Below are 25,526 nucleotides of genomic sequence, written 5' to 3'. Positions count from 1 at the left end.
CCCCCGGCCGCATGGTACAATGGAAAGAGCACTGACTAGAGTCACTTTAAAATCTGTGACATTGAACAAGTCACTTAACTTCCCGGGACTGTTTGTAAAATGGAGATTGGCAAGGGCTGGGAGGAGAGTAGCTTTTGTGCCATGTGCTTATAGAAGAGAAATAACTAGCAACAAGAAACATGAATACTTACAACAAGGACACTGTAGGAAAAATTAGTAGTGTGATAAATAGAAAAGCTAACTTGCCTGCCTTCACAGTACTCACTTTGTACTAGCTTTTTTCTTCCTGCTGTCCTTTTTTTCCTTAGTCAAACTTTCCTCTTTTCTCTCCTACCCACTACAATTGGATGAAATCTTTGATCCTCAAGGAATGAGGTTTTCCCATTTGGGATACTGATTTTTTTCCCCCTTGTGCAAATGTACTTTAGTTTAAAAAAAATATTTTTTTCAGTTACCTATAGAAACAATTTGTGACAACTGTTTTTGAACATTTTAGGATTCCTATTTTCTCCCTCTAACCCTCTCCCCTCCTTGATGTGGTCAACAGTGTGGTAGGAGTTATTATACCAGTGCTTTCATGCAGCACCCATTTCCATATTGCTCACATCATGATAGAAGACACCTATCACACATATAGTAGAAAACACACGAAGGAAATAAAGTGCTTTTGCTATTGTACTCCCGACAGTTGCCTCTTTGGCTGGAGATAGCACTTTTCATCATGAGTCCCTTGGGTTTATCCTAGAGACTTGCTTTCTTGAGAATGGTTTAATCCTTCACATTTGATCACTGTATAATACTTCTGTTACTATACATTGTTTTCTGGTTCTGCTCACTTCACTTTGCATCAGTTCGCACAAAAAGTCTTATTCAGGTTTTTCTGAACTTATCCTGTATGTCATTCCTAACATAACCATTCCCCAAGTGATAGACAACCCCTCAGTCTCTAATTCTTGGCCTCTGCAAAAAGATCTGCTAAAAACATTTTAAATGGGTCCTTTCCCCTTATCCCTGATCTTTTTGGGGTACAGACTCAGTAGTGGTATTGCTGGGTCAAGGGGGATGCAGTTTGATGGCCTTTTTGCTCTCTAGAATGGTTGTCCAGTTCAGTTTCACCAACAGTGCAGCAGTGTCCATTTGGGATACTGTCTTAAGGAGGGGGCTGCTAGAGTGGAACCTGTTCTTCATCTTTCCCTTACCTGCTATTTTTCTGTGATTGATATGTCTGTGTGACTCTTGGTTGGCCTGGTTATGAAGGGATTGAGGGGAAGGTCCCCCCAAGATGTTACTGAGGGGATACTCCAGGAAGCCATCTTTCTCTCATCTCATATCTTATGTTGAGAGGCCTTTTCCTTGTGGTCAATTCTTTTCATTTTCTTCTTCATTTCATTGCCACTTTTGATTTTGTTCTTTTCTTATTTTTTTGTGGGAAGAGAGAGGATGAGTCCTGTCCTAGGATTACCCACTCGACCATCATCCCAGGATCCGTCTTTCCCTAATGCTTTTACAAAAATGCTGATTTAATAATACTTTTTAGGATAGATTAGAAACCTGTGGTTGCAAGTGTTACATTATGGGGTATTTTTTTCAGATATAGCTGATTTTTAAAATGTCAACTATCAGATTAAGATTAAAGTAAAATTTAAGACCTATTAAACATTAACATTAAGAGAAATGCATCTGCTCTAAAAAATTGGGTAGAAATATCAACTTGTAAATTGAAGACTATTGTTAAGTGTTTTTTTGAGCTAGGCCATCTGATGGATTTATATGCCAAACATTTGATCTTAGAGGCAAGAGAGAGCCCTCTCTTGCAAGAATGCTTATTGCTTAACCATCAGACTTTTATTTTAGAAGCATTATTTTGGCAGCTATTTGGAGAATAAAAAGATTGGAGAAGAGAATTGAGGCAAGGGGAAGAATTAGGAGGTCATTGCCATTGTTCAAGGAAGTGTTAAGTACCTGCATTAGGCCTGAGATATACAAAAACATTTTAGATGTCTTTTGTTAGTTTTTTGTGCATATGTAATCTATACATGTATTAGAGATGTATAGGTGCTCTTTTTTTCTTTTTCTTCTTCTCCCACTTGTAGAGATCCAAGCTAAACAGTGTATTTGGTATAGAAGGAGTTCCACGAAATCAACAATTTGTTGAAATATGTTGGCATTTAATGTGACTTTCACTACTGTGTCAACTGGCATAAACACCATTTCCCCATATTTCTTTTCCCTTTTCTTTCCTTAATCCATCTCCACCATGTTCTTACTCTATAGAACCATTACATGATGAAGTTCCTGAAAGAATTCTAATGCCTCATGGCCTGCTCTTCTGGAAGATAGGCTTTGGTGCCATCTAGTGTCTAAGGTAGAAAACTTCTTGTGAATTGTATTCATGGTGTCCAGATAAAAAAACTTGTTCAATAAAGGCTAATTTTTTTGGAAAGCAAAGAAAGATTTGAGGGGCAGCTAGGTGGCTTAGTGGATTGAGAGTTAGACCTAGAGACAGGTGGTCCTGGGTTGAAATCTGGCCTCATACACTTTTAGATCTGGGACCTCGGGCAAGTCACTTAATCCTTATTACCAGATCCTTTTATCTTGTAATCAATATACAATATTGATTCTAAGTTGGAAGGTAAGAGTTTAAAAAGAAAGAGTATTTGGCTCCTAGGATTTGGAACTGGAAAGGACTTTTGAGGTCACTGGTTCAATTCCTCTCATTTAGGGTCAGGTAAACTTAGTAAGTAGAGAAGTTAGGAATGGAAATGAGGTCCTTTAATTTATATAAGTGCTATTTTATCGATATCAAATTATTTTATACTTTGTGATATTCCCAAAATGGCTATTTTTAAAAGTATGAATACCTTGTATTTCAAACTGAGTAATTGAGTCATTTTGTTCACAAGACACTATGTTTAACATTACATTATTATGTATTCTTGTGAATTCCCCCTAAATCTGTGTACTTTAAAAATGTGAAGTATGTAATGCTTTTAATGAGAATATGTAATTTAAAGATGCTTTGAGAGTAGGATATTCATATATTTGCTTTAGATTATAGCACGTAGCTAACATCCTATTAATTATTAATTTAAATTAAATATATAAATATATGAATATAAAAAGTCCTTTTTAATTTGGTGATTTGTGGCTTACTGATATTCTTTGCATAGTTTTGTGTTAAAATTGTTCCCATGTTAGGATTTTGTCAGATTTTGTTTGAGGCTCTTATCTTGAACTAGAATACCTTTGAAATATTGTTTATTTTTAAGGTTAAAAGCTAGCTCTTACATTGCATTAACCACAGATTTAGAGCTGGAAGAGGTCATCTAATGCGCTCGTGGTCCCCCCCCCCCCCATTTCCAATTTTACAGGCAAGGAAATGAGATTATTCTGGGATTTTGGGATTTGGACCTGCCTCTCTGAATGCCATATCTATCTAGTACATTCATTCCACTTCTCTGCTTTCTCTACATTCATTAGTGAAAGCTGAAGTTGTTTAATTATGCCCATAGGGGGCATTGTATGACAGCACATAACATGGGCTGCTTTTTAAAAAGCTTTCAATAATAAGGAGATAATAGATGAGCATCTGCTTTGTGTTTAATCTGGAAATACATTTGAAAAGATTTTGTGAAGCAGTGTGGTTTTTCTTTTTGGATTCACACTTAGGACTTCATCATTGTAGGGCACTGGTTCATAGACTCTCTAATGGGGTCTCAAGACACTTCTATGCTCTTAAAAATTATTAAAAACTATTACCACCCTACTCAAGAGCCTTTGTTTCTGTGGAATATATCTATTGATATCTACCATATTAAAATTTAAAACATTTTAGTGATTCTATGAAAATAGTTTAATCTTGTAGATCCTCTGAAATGGTAGCAAAACTATACAAATATAGTTTATAAATAATGAGTTTATATATTTGTTTTATATATATTGTTGAGTTCTAACAATGATATTTTACATTTTGTAGTTCATTATTTAGTTCTTCTAGTTTTAGTAATCTCTTGGATTTGAAATTAGACAGCTATAGAACTCTTCTGGTATAATTACTTACCTTAGAAATGACTTGGAAAAAGGTTGCTATCTCCCACTTCTCAAATGTTTTTTAAAAGCCTTCTTAGGATAATACCTATAAAAATGTAAATGTAAGGCAAAATGTATTCTAAATAATTATTGGCTTTGAGCCAGGGAGTAGGATGGAAACTTTTAGGCACTAATAAGGAAAATTGGAAGAAAAAAAGAAAAAAAAAAAAGAATGCAGATATTTATGTAGATTAGCTAGTACAACTTTTATCTTCATTTTATTGAAGAAGAAATTGACACTTAAGAGGGCTTTTGTGATTTATCCTTGATCACTTAGGAAGTATTGCAAGCATTGTTTTCCCTGAATCCTTTAGAGAGGAGTTCTTTGTTATACTTACCCTATCTAACTTCATTAATCCAGTTCTAAAAACACAATGGTGGGAAGCTTGGAGGAAGTTCCTGGTTCCTAAGGAGCAGTGTTTTTGTGCTGGCTCTAAGCACCCAGGTAAACAGATGCAGGGAATACATTTCCTTGAAGCTTCAACGCTATGACCAAATGCTATTACAGAGAGTTTTCACAATGATTTACTTGGGGCTTAATTTGAATATTACAGCTCACTTTAAGTATCATAGTATAGCTAGAACTCTAAACTAATTAGGATTAATTTTTTAAACTTCATTTTGCTGTAATTGAAGTTGTTCATATTTGGTTTATAACAAGATATATATGTTGAAGGTTAGATTGTGTGTGCCAGAGGTGTCAAACTGGAAGGCTGCCAGTAGTCAACAAAACTTCTGTGTGCAGCCTAAAGCAGATTAAAATGTAATTGGTAAATGTTTGGCAAAATAAAAATATTTTCTAAGACAGTGCATGTGTGGCAGGGATTTCTATTTGAGTTTGACAGTACTGGTATACAGATGGACAGGTTGGGTGTGATGGTTGTTGTGGAAAGGTTTGTAATTTAAATGATTCTATGACTGCCTGAAATCCATTGTTTTCCATAAGAGAATGAGTTAGGTATTGTGAATAATTCACATTTATAAAACACTTTAAGGCTCATGTAATATTTTTTTTCTTGAAACCACCCTGTGAGTTAAACTGCTTATCCTCAGAAGAGGAAACCGAGTCCCTAAAGTGTTAGATAACAGATAACACAGCCACTAGGTATCAGAGGGTGTTGGAGCCCAAGCGGAGGGCTCTTTCCATTATACCATGTCCTTTGTAGGGCTGCTTTTTAAAATCTCCTTCCACAGAAGTGCTAGGGGGTAGGGTGTATGGAGACCTTTGAACACCTTTTTAAAATAGGGTAGAGAGGAAGACAGGTGATGTGAAACCATGGGACACAAATGTGAAATAATATTACAACACCCTAAGAAATGATGATAGTGAAGAATTAGTAGAGGCCAAGTGGGGTCAGGATTAGGCTTTGGAGCCAGGATGATAGGAGTTTAAGGCCTTGCCTCTGACCTAGTCTCTCTCTGTGGCCCTAAGCAAGTCAGATATCCTCTGCACTTAGGCAGCTTTCCAGGGCTGGACGGCTGCAGGGAAGGGGCCAGCTGGAATTGGGAGAGGGAATTTCCTCATCTGGGAGCTCCCTGTGCCAGTGAAGTAATAAGTTGTATTCCCTAAAGACCTGCCAATTGATTTAAAGTGAAATAAGCAGAACCAGGAAAATGGTGTATAATGACTATAGCAGTGCAGATGGAGGAACCATGGAAAAAGTGTGATTATAGTGACTGCACTGACTTGCCTGACACCTTTCCCTTATTGCAGATGTGAGGGACTAGTCTATAGATTTTCAGATTTCAGCTATTATTTTGTTGAAATACTTTTTTTCTTTTCATATATTTGTTAAAAGAGATGGTTCATGAGAGAGGAAAGGGACATATTAAGAAATGAATGTTATTAAAATATCAGTAAAAGTAAGAATTTTTAAAAAGTAGTTCAGCAACCATTAACTAATATTGGGATTTATGGATACATTTTGTTGCACTGAGGGTGAAACTTAATTTTATAGCATTCTTTTTTTGCATTATATTTGGTAGAGTGGTAGGAAAGCAAGAAATGAGTCATTGGATATTTGTCACATTTGATATTTAAGGATTTGCCAACCCACATTATTCTAGTAAGTTCCAGAAATGTTCTAATTTACTGAGTGTGGTATCTGAGCAAACTTTCAATCATAGATTATATTTCATGAAACACTGTCATTTCATGTATTTCTTTAATTTGTAAAGGCTAAATTTTAATTTAATTTCGTTTGGTCTTTGTACTTATTTAAAAGCAATATTTATGGCTGTAATTAGTTATATATGACAAGTTTATATTATATGTGGAGTAAAGGCATTCTGTTAATTTAGTGAAATTTAACTTATGAAATTTTGATACAAGGCTTTGTGTTTAAATGTTAATAGTTAAATGTTAATAATAAATCTTTATGTGTTCTCATAGCAATTTCTAAAGGTTACTAATGGATTCTTAGTATGTGGATTATCCTTTCCTCTGTAAATAATTTGTGGATAGATGAATGATTTTTTTAAAAAAGCGTTTGTTTTACATTATTGGGTAGCTATACCGAGAATATATTCCTGTAAGTGCCATCATCTAATTTTATATTTTGAATAAAGGACAAAGTGAGCGAATTTTAAATGTAATTAAAGGAATTCTGGTTCTAAAAAGCATCATGATGATAAAACAGCATTTATCTATTCAATATTACTTAAAATTTCTTGATAATTGTGAGTAGCTTCTTAGATCCACCTAAGTTTATTAAATGCTAAATATTAAGCTATAATAAACTTAGAGCAGGAAGAAACTCTGGACTTTATAGTTTTGAAATGTAAAACTCCGACCTTTTGTTGGATCAGCTGATTTTAATTGTATAAGGTACAGCTCTTATGATAATCAGTTTACAGGTTAAGCAGAGTCTCATAACCAGCATCATAACGTAACAATCTGACAAAAGCATTCCCCAGACATAGTGTATTTCCATGTTGTCAGTAACATTTCTGCCATCAGGAAGGTCAGGTTTCCTTTATGTCGATTCATAGACTGCTGCCACCGACTAATAGATTCTTTTTGGTCCGAGCACCAGCAAATGGTTAGAATAATAAGCAGATTGAATGCAGGCATTAGTGCTGAGGTATTAGTAGCCTAGTTACAGATTGCACTGCGTCAGTCTGCTCCACACCCAGAAGACGTCAGGTGACTCAAGTCCTGCAGTAGTTGTGCAGCACATAAGACTGCAGACCTCTCTGGATGAAACTGATGTTTCAGATCTCAGGCAGGAGATTGTTGTTTTTGCAGCTTTTCTGTTGGTATGCATAATTGATAATCCCAGTTGTCAGCCAGATCTTTGGGGAGCCATGGATGGTCAGCAGAAAAACTGGAAGGACAAGGGTAAATCGGCTTTGAAATGTTCTTTTCTTATGCTTTTGTATGTAACCAGCCATGTCGTTCAGTTGATCGCAGCTTGCAGGTTAGATTTTTCTACTGAAAATGAAACTGAAAAGGATTGAAATTAAAAACCAAATATGCATCTTATAGAGGATTAAAGCATAATAGCCACGCAGTGTATGTTTGTACCTTATGCTGTTCGATATAAAATAGCTTGTTCTAAACATTTCATTGCCATTTGGCTTAGATTATTGCTTTAACCTTGTACTGTTTGATCAGTGTAGTTCTAAGCTGATTTGTTCACTTTCCTTGGTAACTTATCTTTGAATTTTGGTGAACATTTCTATTTCTTAATTAAACACATATCATTGAAATTACGTTGGTCTGTGCCATTTGTACTTGTCTCATTTTCCTTTAATATTTTAGATGTTAGCATTGGCAATTGTTAAGTCCTCTAATCAGATTATAATTATATGTTTTGAAATCTTAAAAATATGATTGGCAAGAACTGTTTTAAATAAATGTCTATACTTACTAACCTTTGTCCTTGTAATAACCAATCAGTGATCTCTGTCCCTTTTCCTCCCCTCCTAAGCTTAGACCCCTTTAAGTCTTAGTGGATCATTGTGTAAGAATTTAACCCTTTAAACTTTTTCATTTTATAACTATCTGTGAGTTGTTAGGTAAATACTGTTTAAAGGAGAAAGCTGAAAATGCTAGGCCTCTTCAGCCTTGCTCTTAAAAATTGTCTTCAAAATTGATAGAATTAAAGAAGGCCTTGCAGAACATCATTTCATAATTCTAATTGTCTTTTTTAAATTATGCTCAGTTAAACATTTTATAAATGTGTAGTAAGGAATCATTAAGTTATTTTTCATTCTCAAGAATAAAATGTCTTAAATGCTGGCATGATAGGGTTTGGTGATTGTGAGTACAATTGTAAATTTTGGAGAGCTAATAACCATGGCATTCAGGATAAAATCTCTTCTTCGATTAATCTGGTAAAAAGAATTTTTGGGAAAGATGAGTTCATATTTAGGGATAAAAATAATTGATTTATGTTGATTGAATGTTAAATTCCTTTTTAATGAGGGAGAGAATTTTGTTTCCCTAACCTTATATGACCAAAGCATTGCCAATGAGGAATCTTAACAGACAAAAGGCCCTTTAAATAAATTTTTGGTGGGGATAGCATGTTAGGGATTCCTTTGTGGAAACTCCATCCACTGATGCAGATCATCCACTCCTGTAATTTCTAATCTTGGAGAGTCGCCTGGGGACACTGAGAGATTAAGAGACTCACCTCACTCATGGTCAAAAAGGTTAGTCTGTATCAAATGAAGAACTTGGAACCAAGGCTAATTGCCTATACTACAGTCTTCCACTAAGTCCCCCAATAGAGGAAACTTTAGGTCCACCTCTAGTTATTAAGATATGTAATAGTTTTATATTAATTTATAATACCAACAACACATAATGTGTAGTAAATTACTTTACCATCTTTGAGTAATAACATTTTAAGTTTTTAGGTTATACCTGTTAATAACTTTCTTTCTGAATCTGAGACATGAATAGGCTAAGAATCCAAAGGGAAACCTTTTGGTGGATTTAAAATTGGTTTTGAAATCCTCATTATTTGTGCCAGATCAGACCCTTGACTATGACAACCTAATAAGTACTATAGGAATTCTAAGAAGTTGAGATTAAATGGGCATTGATAGATGGGGTGAGAATCAGGCAGAAAGATAAGGGAAAGTTCAGGATTTGTGAGATCTTGGGCAGAGGAATAGAAAAGGAAGGAACAGATAATGAAAATGAATGTGAGGCTGGAGGAATGACTCAGAAATGACACAAAAGGTTTTAGGCCCTGAGGGACTATAAAACAAAGATACCACCCCCCACTCTGGTGTGCAGACCCCAAAGGCCCATGACTGGTCTATTGCAGCAGTATATTAGGTCAGCCGGCCACTCCCCACTCCGATCCATTTTCCATTTAACCACCAAAATGATTTTCTGAAGGCCCAATCCTGAGCATGTCACTCTCCTCCCCTTGTTTCCCCTCAGTTCACTGAAATCCAGTGGCTGCCTTTGGCCTTCAGGATTAACTACAAAAGACTATGCTGGGCACTGGACAGCCTTCCTAGCCCCTTCCTACCTTTCCAGCCTTCTTAGTTCCCACCATGTCCTCTTCAGTCAAATGACAGTGCCCCCCTCCCTCTTCCACAGGCAAGACCTTTTATTGCTCAGGCTCAGGCATTTTCTCTGGCTGTCACCTATGGGGGTGGTGGCTTTACTCTTCTCTCCACCTTCAAGTCCAAGCTAAAATCCCGCCTTCTACAGCAAGCCTTTCCAATCCCCTCTTAACTGGAGGGCCTGCCTTCTCTGGGGGATTTCCTATTTATCCTGCACATAGCTTGTTTTTTTTGTATCTCCAGTGCTTAGCATAGTGCCTTAGTAGGTGCTTAATAAATGTTTATTGACTGACAGGTAGGAAAACTAATTTCTGAAACTGGCTTTAGAGAGGGATGGTAATATCTTTAATTTTAATTTTATTGAGATTAAGGTACATTGTGTTATCTGAATGAGAATTATCCATCAGGCAGATGCATATATGGGACTCAAAGCTACAGAAAGGGAGAAGATAGGTTTAGTGGCTGGTAGCTAGGTTGTTTGGTGGATAAAGCACAGTATTTGGTAGCCAGGAAGACCTGGGCTCAAATCCTGCCATAGACATTAACTGTATGTATATGTGATTCTAGGGAAGTCAGTCCACCTCTGCCTCAGTTTCCTCATCTGTAAAGTGAGGATAGTATAAAGTCCACTTCCCAGGGTTGTGTGGATCAAATGAAGTAATGTTTGTAAAGTGCTTTGGGACATCACTGGTAGCTAATGAGTGGAGTTCGAGGAGGGATGACCAAAAAAGTGCTTCTAACATTAATTTATTTTGACATGCTGTGAGACTTTTTTTCATGTAATTTCAGTAAGTCATTCCCCTGAAAACCCACTTCTCTTAGAGCAGTGGTTCCCAAACTTTTTTGGCCTACTGCCCCCTTTCCAGAAAAAATATTACTTAGAGCCCTCTGGAAATTATTATTTTTTTAATTTTAATAGCAACTAATAGGAAAGATATATGTATTGATGTTTCTACTTTTTCGTCAAATATAGTAAAGAAAGGTGTAAATTAGAAACCTTGAACTTTGAAATTATGAAACTATTTATTGACCTAAACTATTCACCTCCCCCAAATGCACCTGTGGCCATCACCACCTCCCTGGATGGCTGCAACACCCACCAGGGGGCGGTGGTGCCCACTTTGGGAATCCCTGTCTTAGAGCATGGGTCCCATATGCTCCTGAGGGGAGAAGCTACTGAATTGAAGCTAAGGTTCCTGCTTCCGTGTGTGTGTGTGTGTGTGTGTGTGTGTGTGTGTGTGTGTGTGTGTGTGTGTATGTGCACACAGTGACTTGTGAAGCTCACCCTGACAAGGTGGAGGGTAAACTCTTTCTGGTTGCATTATTTTTTTTTTTCCAATTGGGTGGGAATATTCATGTACCTTGGGAGGAGAACATGGAGATCTAGAAGAAACCTGTTTAGAAATAATAAAAATATTTGATTGAGTATTCTTGCCTTAAATTCTCAAACCTGATTTTTAGAGTCCTGTTAAATGTCTTCTCTAGCTAATAGAGGAACATGATGTCTTTATGCATATTGTTTAAACTCCAACTGGATGTGAAGTGTTTATTCTTTCAGTGCCTTCCACATAGTATAAGTAATAAATACATATTGCAAGTGGCTTAATTAACTGACTAGAATCACAGCTCAAAAAAGAGTAATATTGATATTGCTTTCATATGATGTGGATGGCATGGGAGAAGTTAGAAAAATATATTAGGGGAGATAGAAGTGATGACTAGTATTAAGCAGTATGTTTTTATAATTTTTTTTTCCTACGTGCCATTTGCTGAGCAAGAAGAATTAGGAGATTTTTTTCAATTTCTCCAAATTCTAGACTAGTAAGCAGTTAAATAACTTAGGTAGCTTTAGAATCATAGAACTTGAGTTCTGTAAGATTCAGCTCTTTTATTTTAAAAAAGTGACATGTCACTTTTACATCACTACTTAGAAATTTTGACAGCCCCTCCTTTCAATTCCTTGTAGCAAAGAATTTATAAAAGAGGGGGAAATCAGTTCAACAAAACTAGCGAATAATCTACTGTCTAATAGTAGATGCAATGTTTTACACCTACAGGAAGACACCCCCACCCCTTCCTTCCACCCTGCAAAGTGAGATGTTTTCCCTTTCCCTCCCATTTTATAGACAAGGAAACTGAATTTCTGAGAGGTAAAGTAACTTGTGTGGTGCAACGGAAGGCTAATAATTGGCTTGGGATCCAGGTCTTCAATTATGCAGTTCTTTTGCCACTATGCGACTCCAGTAAGTGGCTTCCTATTTTTCAGAGACAGGGAAGTGGGCAGTCTTAATTTTACTCTAGTTTCTTCTTGAATTTAAATAGTAACTCTTTTGGAATCACATTAAAATGTTTTTTATGTTTGTATCAATGACTAAATCTTTTTTTGTGGTTCTTGCTCTGCATCTAAAGGCAGAGTGTATGGCCGGTGTGGAAGAGGCAGGTTTGACAACTTCTGCTGTGTTCCAAGGTCATAGTAAAATCTTGAGAGTGTTGGAGTGAGGCTGCCTCCTGGGCCAGGAGGGTCATTTTTATCCATCCTCCAGGATTAGTTACACTCTTGGCCTTGGGAAGGAGCAGGGGGATGGAATTCAGACTGTCCTTTGGTCTCCCTGGACTTCTCTTTCATTCCTTTGCCCTCAGGCTGGCCCCACCAGGATTTGGATGGGGGAAACAGCTGTTGAATGAGAAATCTGTATACACATGTTTGCTGCTGGGGATACCAAGCCCCTCTCCCAAAGTACCTGGCTGTCTGGGGCAGGCTCTGCTATGTAATGTAAAAAATACTCTAGCTGAGGCTTACAGCAAGTCAACATACCTTTAAAAAACAACTTGGATATGGGGTTTTCATGTTTTTTATTTTGTTTTTAGTCCAATTTATACTTGGCGCCTTTATGTGAGTTGGTATAAAACACTGCTTTGTCTTCTCATGATATATACACACATATATACACATTCGTTTAATCTCAAAGAACTTTATAGTTGTCAATCACCTGTCTAATTCTTATGGGAGGGAGAGAAAGTGGCAATGATGTAAGAATTGTCATTAAAAAGCCACTTTTTGTGTAGGGAACTCCTAGGGCAGACCTCATTCTATGCGTGACTTGTAGATAATCTTAGGGAATTGTCCAAGACACACCAATATTGTGATGTATTTGGGATCACAGTTATTAAAGTCTGAGGTAGAATTTGAATCCAGGTTTTCTGGACACCAAGCTTAGGCACTTTACCTACTGCAGTCACATGGTCAGAAGTTTCCACACAAAGTTTTCCATTCCATTCCCCAGCCTAATAACAACTTATATTAGTTCACACGCTAACTTGAAGGCTTCTATTTCTTTGTTTTCAATTAATATCACAAGAGTACTCTAAAAAGTTTTCTGTACCAGTTACTGATTAATAGAATGTCTGGGTTCAGTGGGGCAGAGAAGTGGCTCAGTGGATTGAGAGCCAGACCTAGAGATGGGAGGTCCTGGGTTCAAACATTAGCCTCAGATGCTTTTTAGTTGTGTGACCCTGGGCCACTTGCTTAACCCCCATTGTCTAACCCTTCCCACACTTCTGCCTTGGTACTAATACATAGCATTGATTTTAAGATAGGAGGCAAGGGTTTAAAAAAATAGAATGTCTAGGTTTTTGCAGAACAAAAATAAATAAATGCTTTTGTTGAAAGAAATGTTTTCATGTTTGTATATATGAGAGCTACCTTTATAAGTGGAAATTGTTTAAACTTATATCTGTGGTATTGAATTGTACTCAATATCATTAAAATGCCCAAGCCACAGGATAGGTTTAGAAAAATGAATGAATATAAAAGCATTTATTAATCACTTACTCTGTGCAAAGTATTACCCTAAACTGTAGGGATAGGAAGAGAAAAGCAAATAGATTCGAATTTGTAGCCATACCCCTTATCTTAATTGGCTTTCTTTTTTTTTTTTTTTTTTTTTTTATTCCTTTGTTATCTGAATAGACCAATATAAAGGTGATGAAATTACTTTATATCCTATTCATTGATATCTTTTTATAAAATGGAGCTGGAAAATAAAAGGGTGAACCAAAAGGACATCCAGAAAACTACAAGTGGTGACTTAAAAAATAACAATATCATATATTCTTTTAGAGAAATATGATCACTCTAAATGAAGAAATGATAATTTGTCTTCTGGTGCTGTATTGTAGCAATTGTCTAATGTGGTTGCTACTGAATTAGCTGTTAATTTATAAATTATAAATTATTATTATAAATCACAGTGTTTTCTAAAAATTGGAGCAGGGAATTGATTTTAGGCATTCTACTGCGTTTTCCTTAGTGGAATGGTGAGTAGTGTGTTAAAGTACTGTAAGACGTCTTGTGCGTCAATGCCATATACCAATGAGCACAGATAAAAGTTCTTATTTAGCCTTAAGCCAAGATTTAAATAAAAGGTTTAGGCATTTGTATGGTGAAGTTGTGATTTCTAAATTATTTTTATTCAGTCACTTTTGTCTTGTATGTTTTGACTGCTGGAAAGCAATGATTTTTAGGGGAAAAGTTCTGAGAACATCCTTTTGATGGTGATGCTAGTTATTTACACAACTAATCTCTATCTGAGGTTGCAGTGTGGTAATGTGGGAAACTGCTCAGGAGAGATCTGCGTTTATAGCCTATCTCTGATACTGAGCCTTTTACTTTTTCTCATGTGGGAGGATAATACCTGTAATGCTTTCCTCATAACAAGTTAATGTATCGGATATGATAACATTAGGCAAGTAGGTAGCTTGTTGACACATGAGATGGAGCATTTGATCTGGTTTCATGAAGACCTGTGTTCAAATCCAGTTTCAAATGCTTTTTTGACTGAATGACTCTGGCCAAGTCACTTGACCTTTTTTCTACCTCTGTTTCCCCTGTAAAATGAGGATAATTATAGTGCCTATCTCCCCAGATTATTGTGAGGATCAAATGAGAATATTTATAAAGCAATTTGCAAAACCTGAAGCATTACATAAATGATAGAAATAATAATAAAGGAGGTGTTATATAAATTTCAGTTAAATTATTTTTCCCATGTCCTTTGGGGACTTATACAACATAAGTCATTGGTCTAGATCATGTTTTTTCTTGGATCTTTAAGAGATCTTGAATGATAGACCTTGTTGGAAGAGAACCTTCAAGGTGGTATTTTTATTTCATCACATCAAATACTTAAAAAAAAACCTTTATCAAACAGTAATAAGCAAAAATGGAATCTTTAATTTTCTGCATCTTATAGTCACTTATATGATGGTTAAGGTGTTGTTTACGTAATGGGATATTGCTTTCAAAAGCCTGCCTGTTATTTACTAAATATGGCTGTGGAGGTGATTCTTATAAAATTTTATATAGATGAAAAGATAAGGATATTGGTCAGTAGGTAGATGTTGGTGTTCTTTCAGTTTACTTATTTTAGTATTAAGGTCTGAAGTACCCTTTTTGCATGGCGTGGCTACATTTTCTCCTTCAGATATCTTGAAAAGATCCCTTGGTGCCTCCACAACTATGTTTCCTCCTATATGGATCTTCTCTACACAGTTGGTCTAATCTAGTGGTGTCAAACTCAAATAGAAGTAGGGCCCACTGATCTGTACCAAACAGTCCTGGTAGATCTCATGGATTTAGATTTAAAAATGTGATATCATTGATATCTTATATTTTTATTTATTTTGTCAAATGTTTCCCAAGAACATTTTAATCCAGTTTGGCCAAGCTCCTTTAAGTAATGCAAACAAAAATGTGTGATTTTTGTGGTGGTTTTTTCCATCACTTGTTATTTTTGTATGTTATTTTTCTGGTTCTGAGTTACTCTGCTTCATTTCACTTACATCTTAGTGCTTTTCTGGATTCTGTCATTCTTTTATTACATTAACATTCCATTATGTTCATGGACCAAAGTTTATTTAACCATTCCCCATTTAATAGACTTTTATTTTATTTCTGGTTCTTTACTATTGCATGCAAAAATGACTGTCAAAATTGACAAAAACATGACTCCTTTTAATTAGAGAAACTCTTCAGTAACACATGAGTTGTAGATATGTAGAAAAATGCTCAATGCAAAGTAAATTTTACCTGAGCAGTACTGTGTACTTTAGTTATTAAAAGCTTATCATTTACAATTTCTTTACCTTTTCCTTTTGAGACAGTATAATTTTTGAGAAGGGGAAATTCTTAAGTATTTTTGGAATAAAGCTTTAATGTGACTTGACAATTAATAAAAACAAAAGCTTCAATAAATGGCCAATGTGAGACAATGTAATTGGACGACTTTTGCATGTAAGGCATGCCTCCTGGGACTATTTTTAGTTATGCCAGATGACGGTTTGTGATTACCAAGTGTAAGCAGCTGCACTTACTCTAAAATGGTCCAGGAAAACCTGCTTTGGAGAAAAGATTTCAGTTCAGTGCACTGAGTACATTTAAATGCTGAACTATTTGCTTTAGAAAATATTTTGCTCCTTCAAAATTTAACAGATTTATAGTTGTTTTTTTTTTTCTTTGAAAAATGATGGTTAGAAAGGAAGAGGATTTTAAAGGTCAAAATAGGATCTTTTAGGACAAGATTCCTTGTGTTCAGATTTAAGAAATTAATATGGTGTAAATTTTATGCATAATTGTTGGACTCAGAGTAAGTTTCGGGTAGTTTCATCATTAGATTATTTCTGGTCTCTTGTTACTTGTTCACTCAGACTGAAAGGTACAAGTTTTTTCCAGCATAGGCCTGCTTTAAAAAGTGGGGATTTGAAGTACCTGACTTTCTAAGGGCCCTCTCAGCTCTATATTTAAGTTCTGTGTGCTTCTTAATTTTGGCCTTAAATCTTAATCTAAATCTTAAATTTTTTTCCCCTATAAATTTTTATTTTATTTTTTATAAAAATTTTCCGTGGTTCCATGGTTCTTTTTCTTACTCTCCCCTCCTCTCTGTTCCCAGGCATGCGCATTTCCACTGTTTCATGTTTCATCAATCAAGACCTATTTCCATATTATTGATAGTTGCACTGGGGTGGTCCTTTAGACTCTACATCCCAAATCATGTCCTTGTCAACCCATGTGTACAACCAGTTGTTTTTCTTCTGTGTTTCCACTCCTGTAGTTCTTCCTCTGAATGTGGGTAGCGTTCTTTTCTGTAAATCCCTCAGAATTGTCCTGGGTCATTGCATTGCTGCCAGTACAGAAGTCCATTACATTCGATTGTAACACAGTGTATCCATCTCTGTGTATAATATTCTTTGGTTCTGCTCCTTTCACTCTGCATCAGTTCCTGGAGGTCTTTCCAGTTCACATGGAATTCCTCCAGTTCATTATTCCTTTGAGCACAATAGTATTCCATCACAAGCAGATACCACAATTTGTTCAGCCATTCCCCAATTGAAGGGCATCCCCTCATTTTCCAGTTTTTTACCACCACAAAGAGCACAGCTATAAATTAAACCTTAGCTTTGAATAAATTTATTTCAAGAATTAAAATGTCAGCTAGAAACTAAGGAAATGCTAAAGACCAAATTACCTTTCTGAAATATTTTGCTTTACTTCATTATCAATTATAATATCAGACTAATCTGTGAGACATGATCTAAATGCCCAATTTTGCCTTGATGTTGGTACAATTGGCCTTCCTAGGGTAGGTTCAGGCCTGTAATTCTCTTTTCGTTCACACTGCTGCTGATTTCTTTCTTGCCCTCTCCAAAGCATTTAGCACTGCAGATCCGACTGTTTCCATCTCATGATGGCTCTTCTTTCTCAATTCTAATCCTTTTTTCTCGTATTTTTCATGCCATTGCCCCTTTTCTTTTCACCATTTTGTAGCTCATTTCCTACCAATTTTTAAAACTCAACAATCTCAACAATAGCCATAAAACTTTACCAAAAGTGCCATGAAAAACTTGTTACTAGAAGAATCCAAGATTTTTGGTTGCCTCTTTAAAACAGGCTAAAAAGAATCTCAACTTGCATATCTTTCACATCCTTATCCTCCTACTTCCCTTGCCATCTACCTACCTAGTTTCTGTCCTGTAAAAACCGTTTTCCTAGTTCCCAAAAAAAGTATTGCCAGTGAACTAACTGCAACTGTATGTATGTATGCATGGTTTTGAGGGGAAGATTTAAGTGGGGAGAGGATGTGGTTTTTTATCAATCTATAAATGCTTAGTTCCATACAAATAGTGTTTCATGAGTCATTTGGGTTTTTATAATATTAGTAGCCTGTTTTTGGAGCCAGGTTTGGAACCTAGCTACCGTCTCTAGCATTTCTATGAAAAATGGGCAACAAGTTTCAAACAATGGAATTTACAAACTTAAGATTTTGAGAATTCTGGTGAAGGCTGAGAACTATTGGGGGGATAGACCTGGTATTTATTTATCTAGCTCTCTGTTCATGGCAACCTAGAGGAGTTACTGACTGAGTAATAGGGTATAAGATAGAAAGGAATATAGAATAACTATGTCTGAGCAGGTGTTATTCTTGGAGAATGTGTGCATGGGAGGAATGGTGTCTCAAGTGCCCTTTGTTGGGTGCATGCTAAGTGAGATCTAGGGCAGCCAGTGGTATAGTGGGGAGAGCCCTGGGCTTGGCATCATCTTCTGAGTTCTAATCCCAGCCTTGGACATTAATAGCTGTGTGACTCTAGACGAGTCACTTAGCCCTGTTGGACTCAGTTCTTCATCTGTAAAATGAGCTGGAGAAGGAAATAGCAAAACACTCTACTGCATTTGGCCAGAAAACCTCAAATGGAGCCCTGAAGAGCCAGACACGACTGAACAACAGCAAAAATGGGATCTGAGGCCAAATAGGAGAAGGAAGTAACCTCTGAGGCTGGATGCAGAGAATAGGGGCCTGGCCTCCTAGGGAACAGGGCTAGCACTGTGGGGAGTGCCAAGGAGAGGCTCTGGCAGATGCAGATATCAGGTGGGGGGTAGAGGGAGGGCCCCTCTCCAAGTGCTCCCATTGGGCTGCTGGGCAGAGGGGCGGGGCATATGGAAAGGGGGAGGGGAGCAGCCCTCATGGGTTTGCCTGTAACAGGGGCGGGGAAGACTGAGTTTGAGTGTGTGGCCCTGCCAAACTTTTAGAATCCTATATAAGCAAATAACTTAACATGATTGTAGACCAGAACATTTTTCATCATTGCCGGTTAGTCGTCTTTATAAGACAACGAGACGACATTTTTTTACTCAGTTTAGTAGAATAAATTTAGTTTGTTCAACCTTTTTCTGCCTTCATTACAGCTCTTTTGTGACCTAGACTAAACATTCTAGCAGTCAATAAGTTAATCGGTTAGGCTTGTGTTGACTTAAAGATTTGGTTATTTCATTGTAGCTGCTACCTTCATTTGATAATACGTATTTTATTCTGTAGTGCAGGAGACAAAGAGCTGGACCTGGACCCAAGACCTTAGTTCATAGGTGGCCTCGTGTCAGAGCTAGCTGTGTGACTTAGCAGATCACTTAACCTCTGTCTTAGTTTCTTTGTCTATAAAATGGGGATTAATAATAATAGCACTTGGCTCCCAATGTTGTTTTGAGAGTAAACATAGATAAGATTTCTGAATGCTTCACAAACCTCAAAGCATAAACCCTATTATAGTCAGCAGCAAGATAAACTTGAATATGGCAAATGTATTTACTTATCTGTATATCCTATATTTTTTTCCTCCCCTATACTTCCAATCAAATGTAAACTGCTTAGATTCATAGATTGTGAGCTGATTGTACTTTATAATAGGCCATTGAGTCTAATCCCTCCATTATATAAATGAAGAAACTCAGTTTCCAGAAAGGTTAAGTGACCAACCTCAATTCAAACAACTCAATAAGTAACTGGTGTAGGATTTATTTTTTTAAGCCCCTCCCTTCTGCCTTAGAATTAATACTAAGTATCTGTTCCAAGGCAGAAGAGCAGTAAAGGCTAGGCAGTGAGGGTTAAGAGACTTGCCCAGAGTCACACAACTAGGGAATGACTGAGGTCGGATTTGAACCCAGGACTTTTTGTTTCTTGAGTGGTGCAGTATTTAAACTCTGGTCTTTCTTACTCCAAGTCTAGTACTCTATCCATGAAGCATTTGATTTTTGTTTTTATATCTCCAGTGCCTGTATGTAACAGTGCTTAACTAACCTTATTGAATTGAAATCATTTGCTTTAAGTTATGTCTAGTATAGCTCTTGTAGAGCTATCTGGTGGCACAGTGATAGAGCACTGGGCTTGGAGTTTGGAAGACCAAGTTCAAAACCAATTGACTCTGGGTAAGTCACTTAACTTCTGTTTGCTTTTTTTTTTTTTGCTCAACTGTAAAATGGAGATAAGAATAATCCCTACTTTGCAGGTTGTTGGGAAAAGATGGTCAGTGCCTGGCATGTAGTAGGCGCTAGGTGAAAGGCATTCTTTCCTTCCCCTTCTGTTTCAGCCTCTCATCTCTTCTCACCTGGGCTGTTGTCATTTGGCTTCCCATCTCTCCCATCTCAGTACATTCTCCCCGCAGCAGGGATTTTCTGAACATGTTACTCCACCCCCATCCTGCCCCTCAGTAGCCGATGGCTCCCCATTCCCTCCAGAATCCAGTACAAAGGCCTCCATTTGGCCTTGGGAGCTCTTTACACCGTGCCTTTTTTTTTTTTTTTAAATCTTCCCCACCATTTTTCTATTTTCTCTCCACCATGCTGTGATCTGGCTGCACGGTTCCCTCCATCTCCTGTCTCTTTGCTCTCTTCCTTTTCTGGGAGGAGTTTCTACCCTTAGCTCAGTGACTGGTACAGAAGCGAAGCATCCTTACCAACTCTTTCCCAGCTCTCTGCCCTTTATGTACCGGCTACTCCTTCACATGAAAACAGAATAACTGAAGTGAGTCTCACTTAGGCATTACATCAAGTCTGGCAGAACCTCTTCTAAACCACAGTGCATGGGTACGAATCGTCGATTTTATCAGATTTTCCTTTTCTCCCAGACCATTTCCTACTGAGATTTTACTGTATATGATTATGATAATAAGAACAGTGGGAAGAATTCTTGCTCATTTCTCATCAAATCATGGTGATCTCACCAAACTATAGAATCTTAGCCCTGGAAGAGAACTTGGCAGATAGCTGGTTCAGTCCTCTCCCACCCAAATGATGACTCCCTCTATGTGTTGTCCAGCTTTTGCTTGAAGACCTACTTACAGGAGGAACCCCTAATATTTCTCAAACTTGGAACCTTTGCATCATACCTAAAATTTGCCCTCTCAGACCTATTATTCATTCCTTCACAGTCCCTGATGGGACCAAACTCTCACCCCTTCACTTGTAGCCTTGACGCCATTCTTAACCAGTTTAACTCTAAACCCTGGACTTCTTAAGTCTTCTTGCTGCTTGGTGTTCCCCGATGCACATCCTCATCCTGCTTCTTGATCGACTTGAGAATTCACAATAAAAGTTAATTTCCCTGGGCCTGAGAGGTTAATATTGCCACTGGGAAACCCCAGGGACTAGGAAGAGAATGCAGTCAGCAATCTGTCCGTGGTACTAGGCCCCTTTGTTTGAGAGAATACCTAAGCATTCTCTGCCTCCAGGGACCTTCCTTACTGCTTCCTTCCCCTCTTAGGCTCCTTTCTCCTGACTAGAACAGACATTGGCAACTTGTTTAATGGGGCAGAGGGCTAAATGAGGGGATAATTGATTTGTTTAAATGATGTTTTGAGGAATTCTAAAAAGTTATGTGTATAAACACATTTACATAGGTAACTTAATAAGCATACAAATCATAATAGCTAGCATTTATATAATGGTTTAAAAGTTTGCAAAATACATTTCATATATTCTTATTTGAGCATTACAACAACTCTGATAGAAGTACAATAGGTATTTTTCCCCCCCAGTTTACATGTTGGTAAAATGTGGCTTAAAGCGGTTTACTTGTATCGTAGTTAGTGTCTTTTCAGATGGGATCAAAAACCAGGTCTCTCCAGACTTTCCACTATATCACATTACTTCTAAAGAGTTAAGTGTAGTCAAATATTAATTAGCCACACTTAACTAGAAGCAACTTTGTAGATAATTTAAAAACCTGTTAGCAGGGATTAATATTGAGAACTATTGACTTATTTATTTTTCGATGTGAATAAAACAGTCTTATTCATAGCTGTTATTTTTAGGTAGTATGTCTTATAAATGTGTGTTGATTGAGTATATGTCAGTATTCACATACAAAGTGTAAAGCCTTTGTACATTTAAAATAGGTTGTGATTGTTGTTAAATGTTGTACCATCTTACTGAAAACGGAATAATTAGGAATTAATGAATGATGCCCATTATTAGGGAGGAACAATGAAAAGAACAGTGACAATTTATTTAATTACTATATCAGCTTTAGGCTTAAAATCCTAGGGCCTATCTAAGATTAATTTACATTTTAGATTTAGCTTATTTTTGTAGCCATAGATCTTTTATTGCTTTCATAGATTAAATAATACTTATCCAGTAGATAAAGCAATGCATGCTAATTTTAGACTTCTTTTTAAACTTTTAGTTGTTGACCTTCTTTATTGGCGAGACATTAAGAAGACAGGAGTGGTATTCGGTGCCAGCTTGTTCCTGCTACTTTCATTGACAGTATTCAGCATTGTGAGTGTGACAGCATACATTGCCTTGGCCCTGCTCTCTGTGACTATCAGCTTTAGGGTATACAAGGGAGTGATCCAGGCAATCCAGAAATCTGATGAAGGTCATCCTTTCAGGTGAGTTGATTGCCTTCATAAAAGGAACGTATTTTCTAATATTGCATAATACATTTTGACTTTGCTTTATATTGGTGTTATTTTCATAATCATTAGATCTATAGGTATATATTGTTTTAAAAATTAAATTAGAGCCCATGAGTTGTATAATTTCTTAAAAGTAATTTCAAAGCTAAATAAAGGAAAAGATTGTTCATATATCTATGTGGATAGAATTTTGAACCCCAGAACTCTCTCTTTCCCAGCTTCCCATGTTCCTTCTCACATTAAGTGCTAACATAGGGAAGATACAAGTTTTGTATAGCTCCATCCTCGCTCTCTCTTCTCCTGGGAACATGGCTGTGGAGCTGGGTGAATGCCAGGCCGGAGAATTTCTCTCAAGTGGCTTTACTTTTTTTTTTCCTTGTATTTTTCCTACTTCAAGTGATTAAACAATCTTAAAATATAATACTTGGAGTTATTAGATTTTAATTTAAATCTTAATATGTCCAAGATAAGAGCTATTTATTACTGAAAGCATATATTAAATTAGACCTTTATTTCTCTGCTAGAAACATATATTTCTTAGATCAGATTTCAGTAATAAGTTGATTCCCCCATCCTCTTCATCCTTAAAATGAAAGTATGTCTTTCTAATAGGCTTAGCATTAGCAAGAGGTTAAATTCCAACATAGATTCTCTAGTCAATCTTACTCTGTCTTCCTTTTCATTACTGGGCCAGTTAAGACAATTATTGCTTCTGTGTCCTTATCTTGGTATGATGATACAACTGAAGACCCAACACTTTCAAACTAAGTCTTAATCTTTTTTCCTTCCCAAGAATTTTGAAAATGTGTTGTATTTTACACACACACACACACACACACACACACACACACACACACACACAGCTCTATTAGGATAAGGACAAGGTCTTCTGTTTTTTGTTTATTTGTTTTGTTTTTTGTTTTTGTTTTCTGGGGGTAAGGGGTGGTTCTTTTGAATGCCAGTAGCTGTTCATTCATGGACTGATATTTCATTTATTAAACTTTTTAATTAGAACACTGTTAAATTGATAATTGATAAACTATCTAAAAAATCTTTTCAAACTATGAAAGATCCATTTGTCCTTCTCTTTGTCAAAGTTAATGATTAAATTCACTGGCTTTTCTAAACTATATTAAGGTTGCATAACTTCTAAAAGTATAGTATATATATCTAGACTATATAATAAATATAAGATATAGGAACCTGAAGTCTATGAAAGCTTTGTTAAGGTAAACTTTATAATAATATCCTTAACCCTAAAATATGAACTGAAAAATGAGTATAGTTGTACTCCAGTTTTGTGCAAGCTAGGGAGGAAGTGTGGTCTATTTTTGTACTGATATTGTACTGATATGGATACTTTCTTAACATAAACCTCATTTGTCTTTGCAGGCAGTGATTATTATTTTTTTTTAATTAGAGCTTTTAGTGGGGAGATAAATCTTAATTTTTGCTTCCTTATATCTTTAAAAGCATTGACTTCTTGGATGAGAGGCTCTATAGTTCAATTATAGGTCAAATACAAACTACATTCACTAGTTTTGTCTGTGTCACCCACATTGGGAAAATTGACAGTATACAGGAAGTCAACCTGGAGGCCTGGCGGAAGAGATGGGCTTAGAGATAAATGCCTGCAATTTCCATCCTCAGTCTCAGTAGTACGAGACTCAGTCTGGGCCCAGTGTCATTGTCATACTACAGTGCGCTCTGCCTTTTGCCTCGCCCTCTCCTCCTCCCTGTCCCCATACAGTACACCTTCCTTCTTTTTAGGGTAGTTGGCCCGAGAGAGTGTAGAAAGTGAAATTCCTTGACTTGACTAAAGGTTTACACCATTTAAATAAAACTATTTAATGAACTACTGTAAAGTAATAAATTAAGAGAATGCTGATACTTGTCTTACATTGTCGTGCTTTGCTATCTTCACATTACTTCTTTGAAACTGAAAACAATGAAATGTCTGTTAGCCAATTTCTTCCTTGTGGGTCTTTCTCCAAAATTTAACACTGTTGACTCATTTTAGCTACGTAAAACATTTGAATTTATAAGAAGTTTTACTAGGATTGATATTATGACTTTATATTTGTCATTTAGTGACAGATTGTCTCACTATATAACTTTAGTTTAGACTAAAAGGGAGTAACTTAAAAGTAAGTAAGTACATGTTAGGAAAATTATATTACAATTTTATATTGTTTTTTTCATGACTCAGTATATGAATTAAGTTCATTCCCATTGGATCATCAAAAACCTCTCCTTGTGATTCACAGAACTATTCAGTTTATATATTGTGTTAGAATTTCATTGGCATGTTTTCCCTCAGATTTTTTTCTTACTAAATTAATGAATATATTCAAACCCTGAGCTTGTTGAAGCCTGCTCACTAACTGAGAGTGCATTTCTCTGGCAGGGCCTACTTGGATTCTGAAGTCGCAGTGTCAGAGGCCTTGGTTCAGAAGTACAGCAATTCTGCGCTCGGCCATGTCAACTGCACCATCAAAGAACTCAGGCGCCTCTTCTTAGTGGATGATTTGGTGGATTCTTTGAAGGTAGGTTTGTTGACTGCAACATATTTCTAAACTAAGATTTGATTTCTCAATGATTGTAATTCTGGTCACAAAAACCACTTCTGGAAGCTTCAAATAATTCCTCACGTAAATCAGTCTTTGCCTTGTGTAAGGAGATGGGCTCAGGCACTAACCCAGTGATTTCTCTGATTGAGGGAGGTCCTGGAGGAGGAAACTTCTGCTATTAATACAGGTCAGAACCTTCGCTGCAATCTACCTGGAGCCCTGAAATGTTCTCTCACTTTTCCAGAGTTCTTCTTGTTTCCAAGACCAGATCTCTGGCCACTACACTGGGTAGTCCTCATTATGACTCAGAGACCTCAAGTCCTTCTTAGGTTCTTTGTCATGTCATGGGGATAATCCTTAGTTCTATGAGTATAGTCTTGGCTTTCTAGCAAAGTAGAGAGAAGCTCATTTTTAGATTGAAAAGTAGTATAAAATAATTTCTTGGGAGAGTCCCAGTATAACTTGGTTATAATTTTTAAATTAACTTTCCTTTAAAATAGTATAAACAAAAGATTTTAAAGCGATTTAATGTAATAAGTTCTTATACTCAGGAGTCCTAGAGCACAACTAGTCCTCCAGAACAAGAGTGTTTGG

At 36.6% G+C, this 25,526-nt stretch overlaps 1 protein-coding gene across 9 annotated transcripts in view; it reads left to right on the top strand.

The window, feature by feature from the left end:
• RTN4 (reticulon 4) overlaps positions 1-25,526 on the top strand; it is a 69,774-nt gene that overhangs the window by 34,244 nt on the left and 10,004 nt on the right. For 8 of the 9 annotated variants that reach the window (XM_044663339.1, XM_044663337.1, XM_044663343.1 and 5 more), the window contains 2 exons: positions 22,128-22,335; positions 24,770-24,908. In XM_044663339.1, the coding sequence (XP_044519274.1) occupies positions 22,128-22,335; positions 24,770-24,908 (347 nt within the window). Of the gene's footprint in view, positions 1-7,270; positions 7,430-22,127; positions 22,336-24,769; positions 24,909-25,526 lie in introns of those variants that run through there. The other variant, XM_044663346.1, reaches the window with a different exon arrangement.

The sequence above is a fragment of the Gracilinanus agilis genome, chromosome 2 (assembly GCF_016433145.1).
Source record: "Gracilinanus agilis isolate LMUSP501 chromosome 2, AgileGrace, whole genome shotgun sequence".
NCBI lineage: Eukaryota > Metazoa > Chordata > Mammalia > Didelphimorphia > Didelphidae > Gracilinanus > Gracilinanus agilis.
This window is presented reverse-complemented; position numbering and strand designations above follow the sequence as displayed.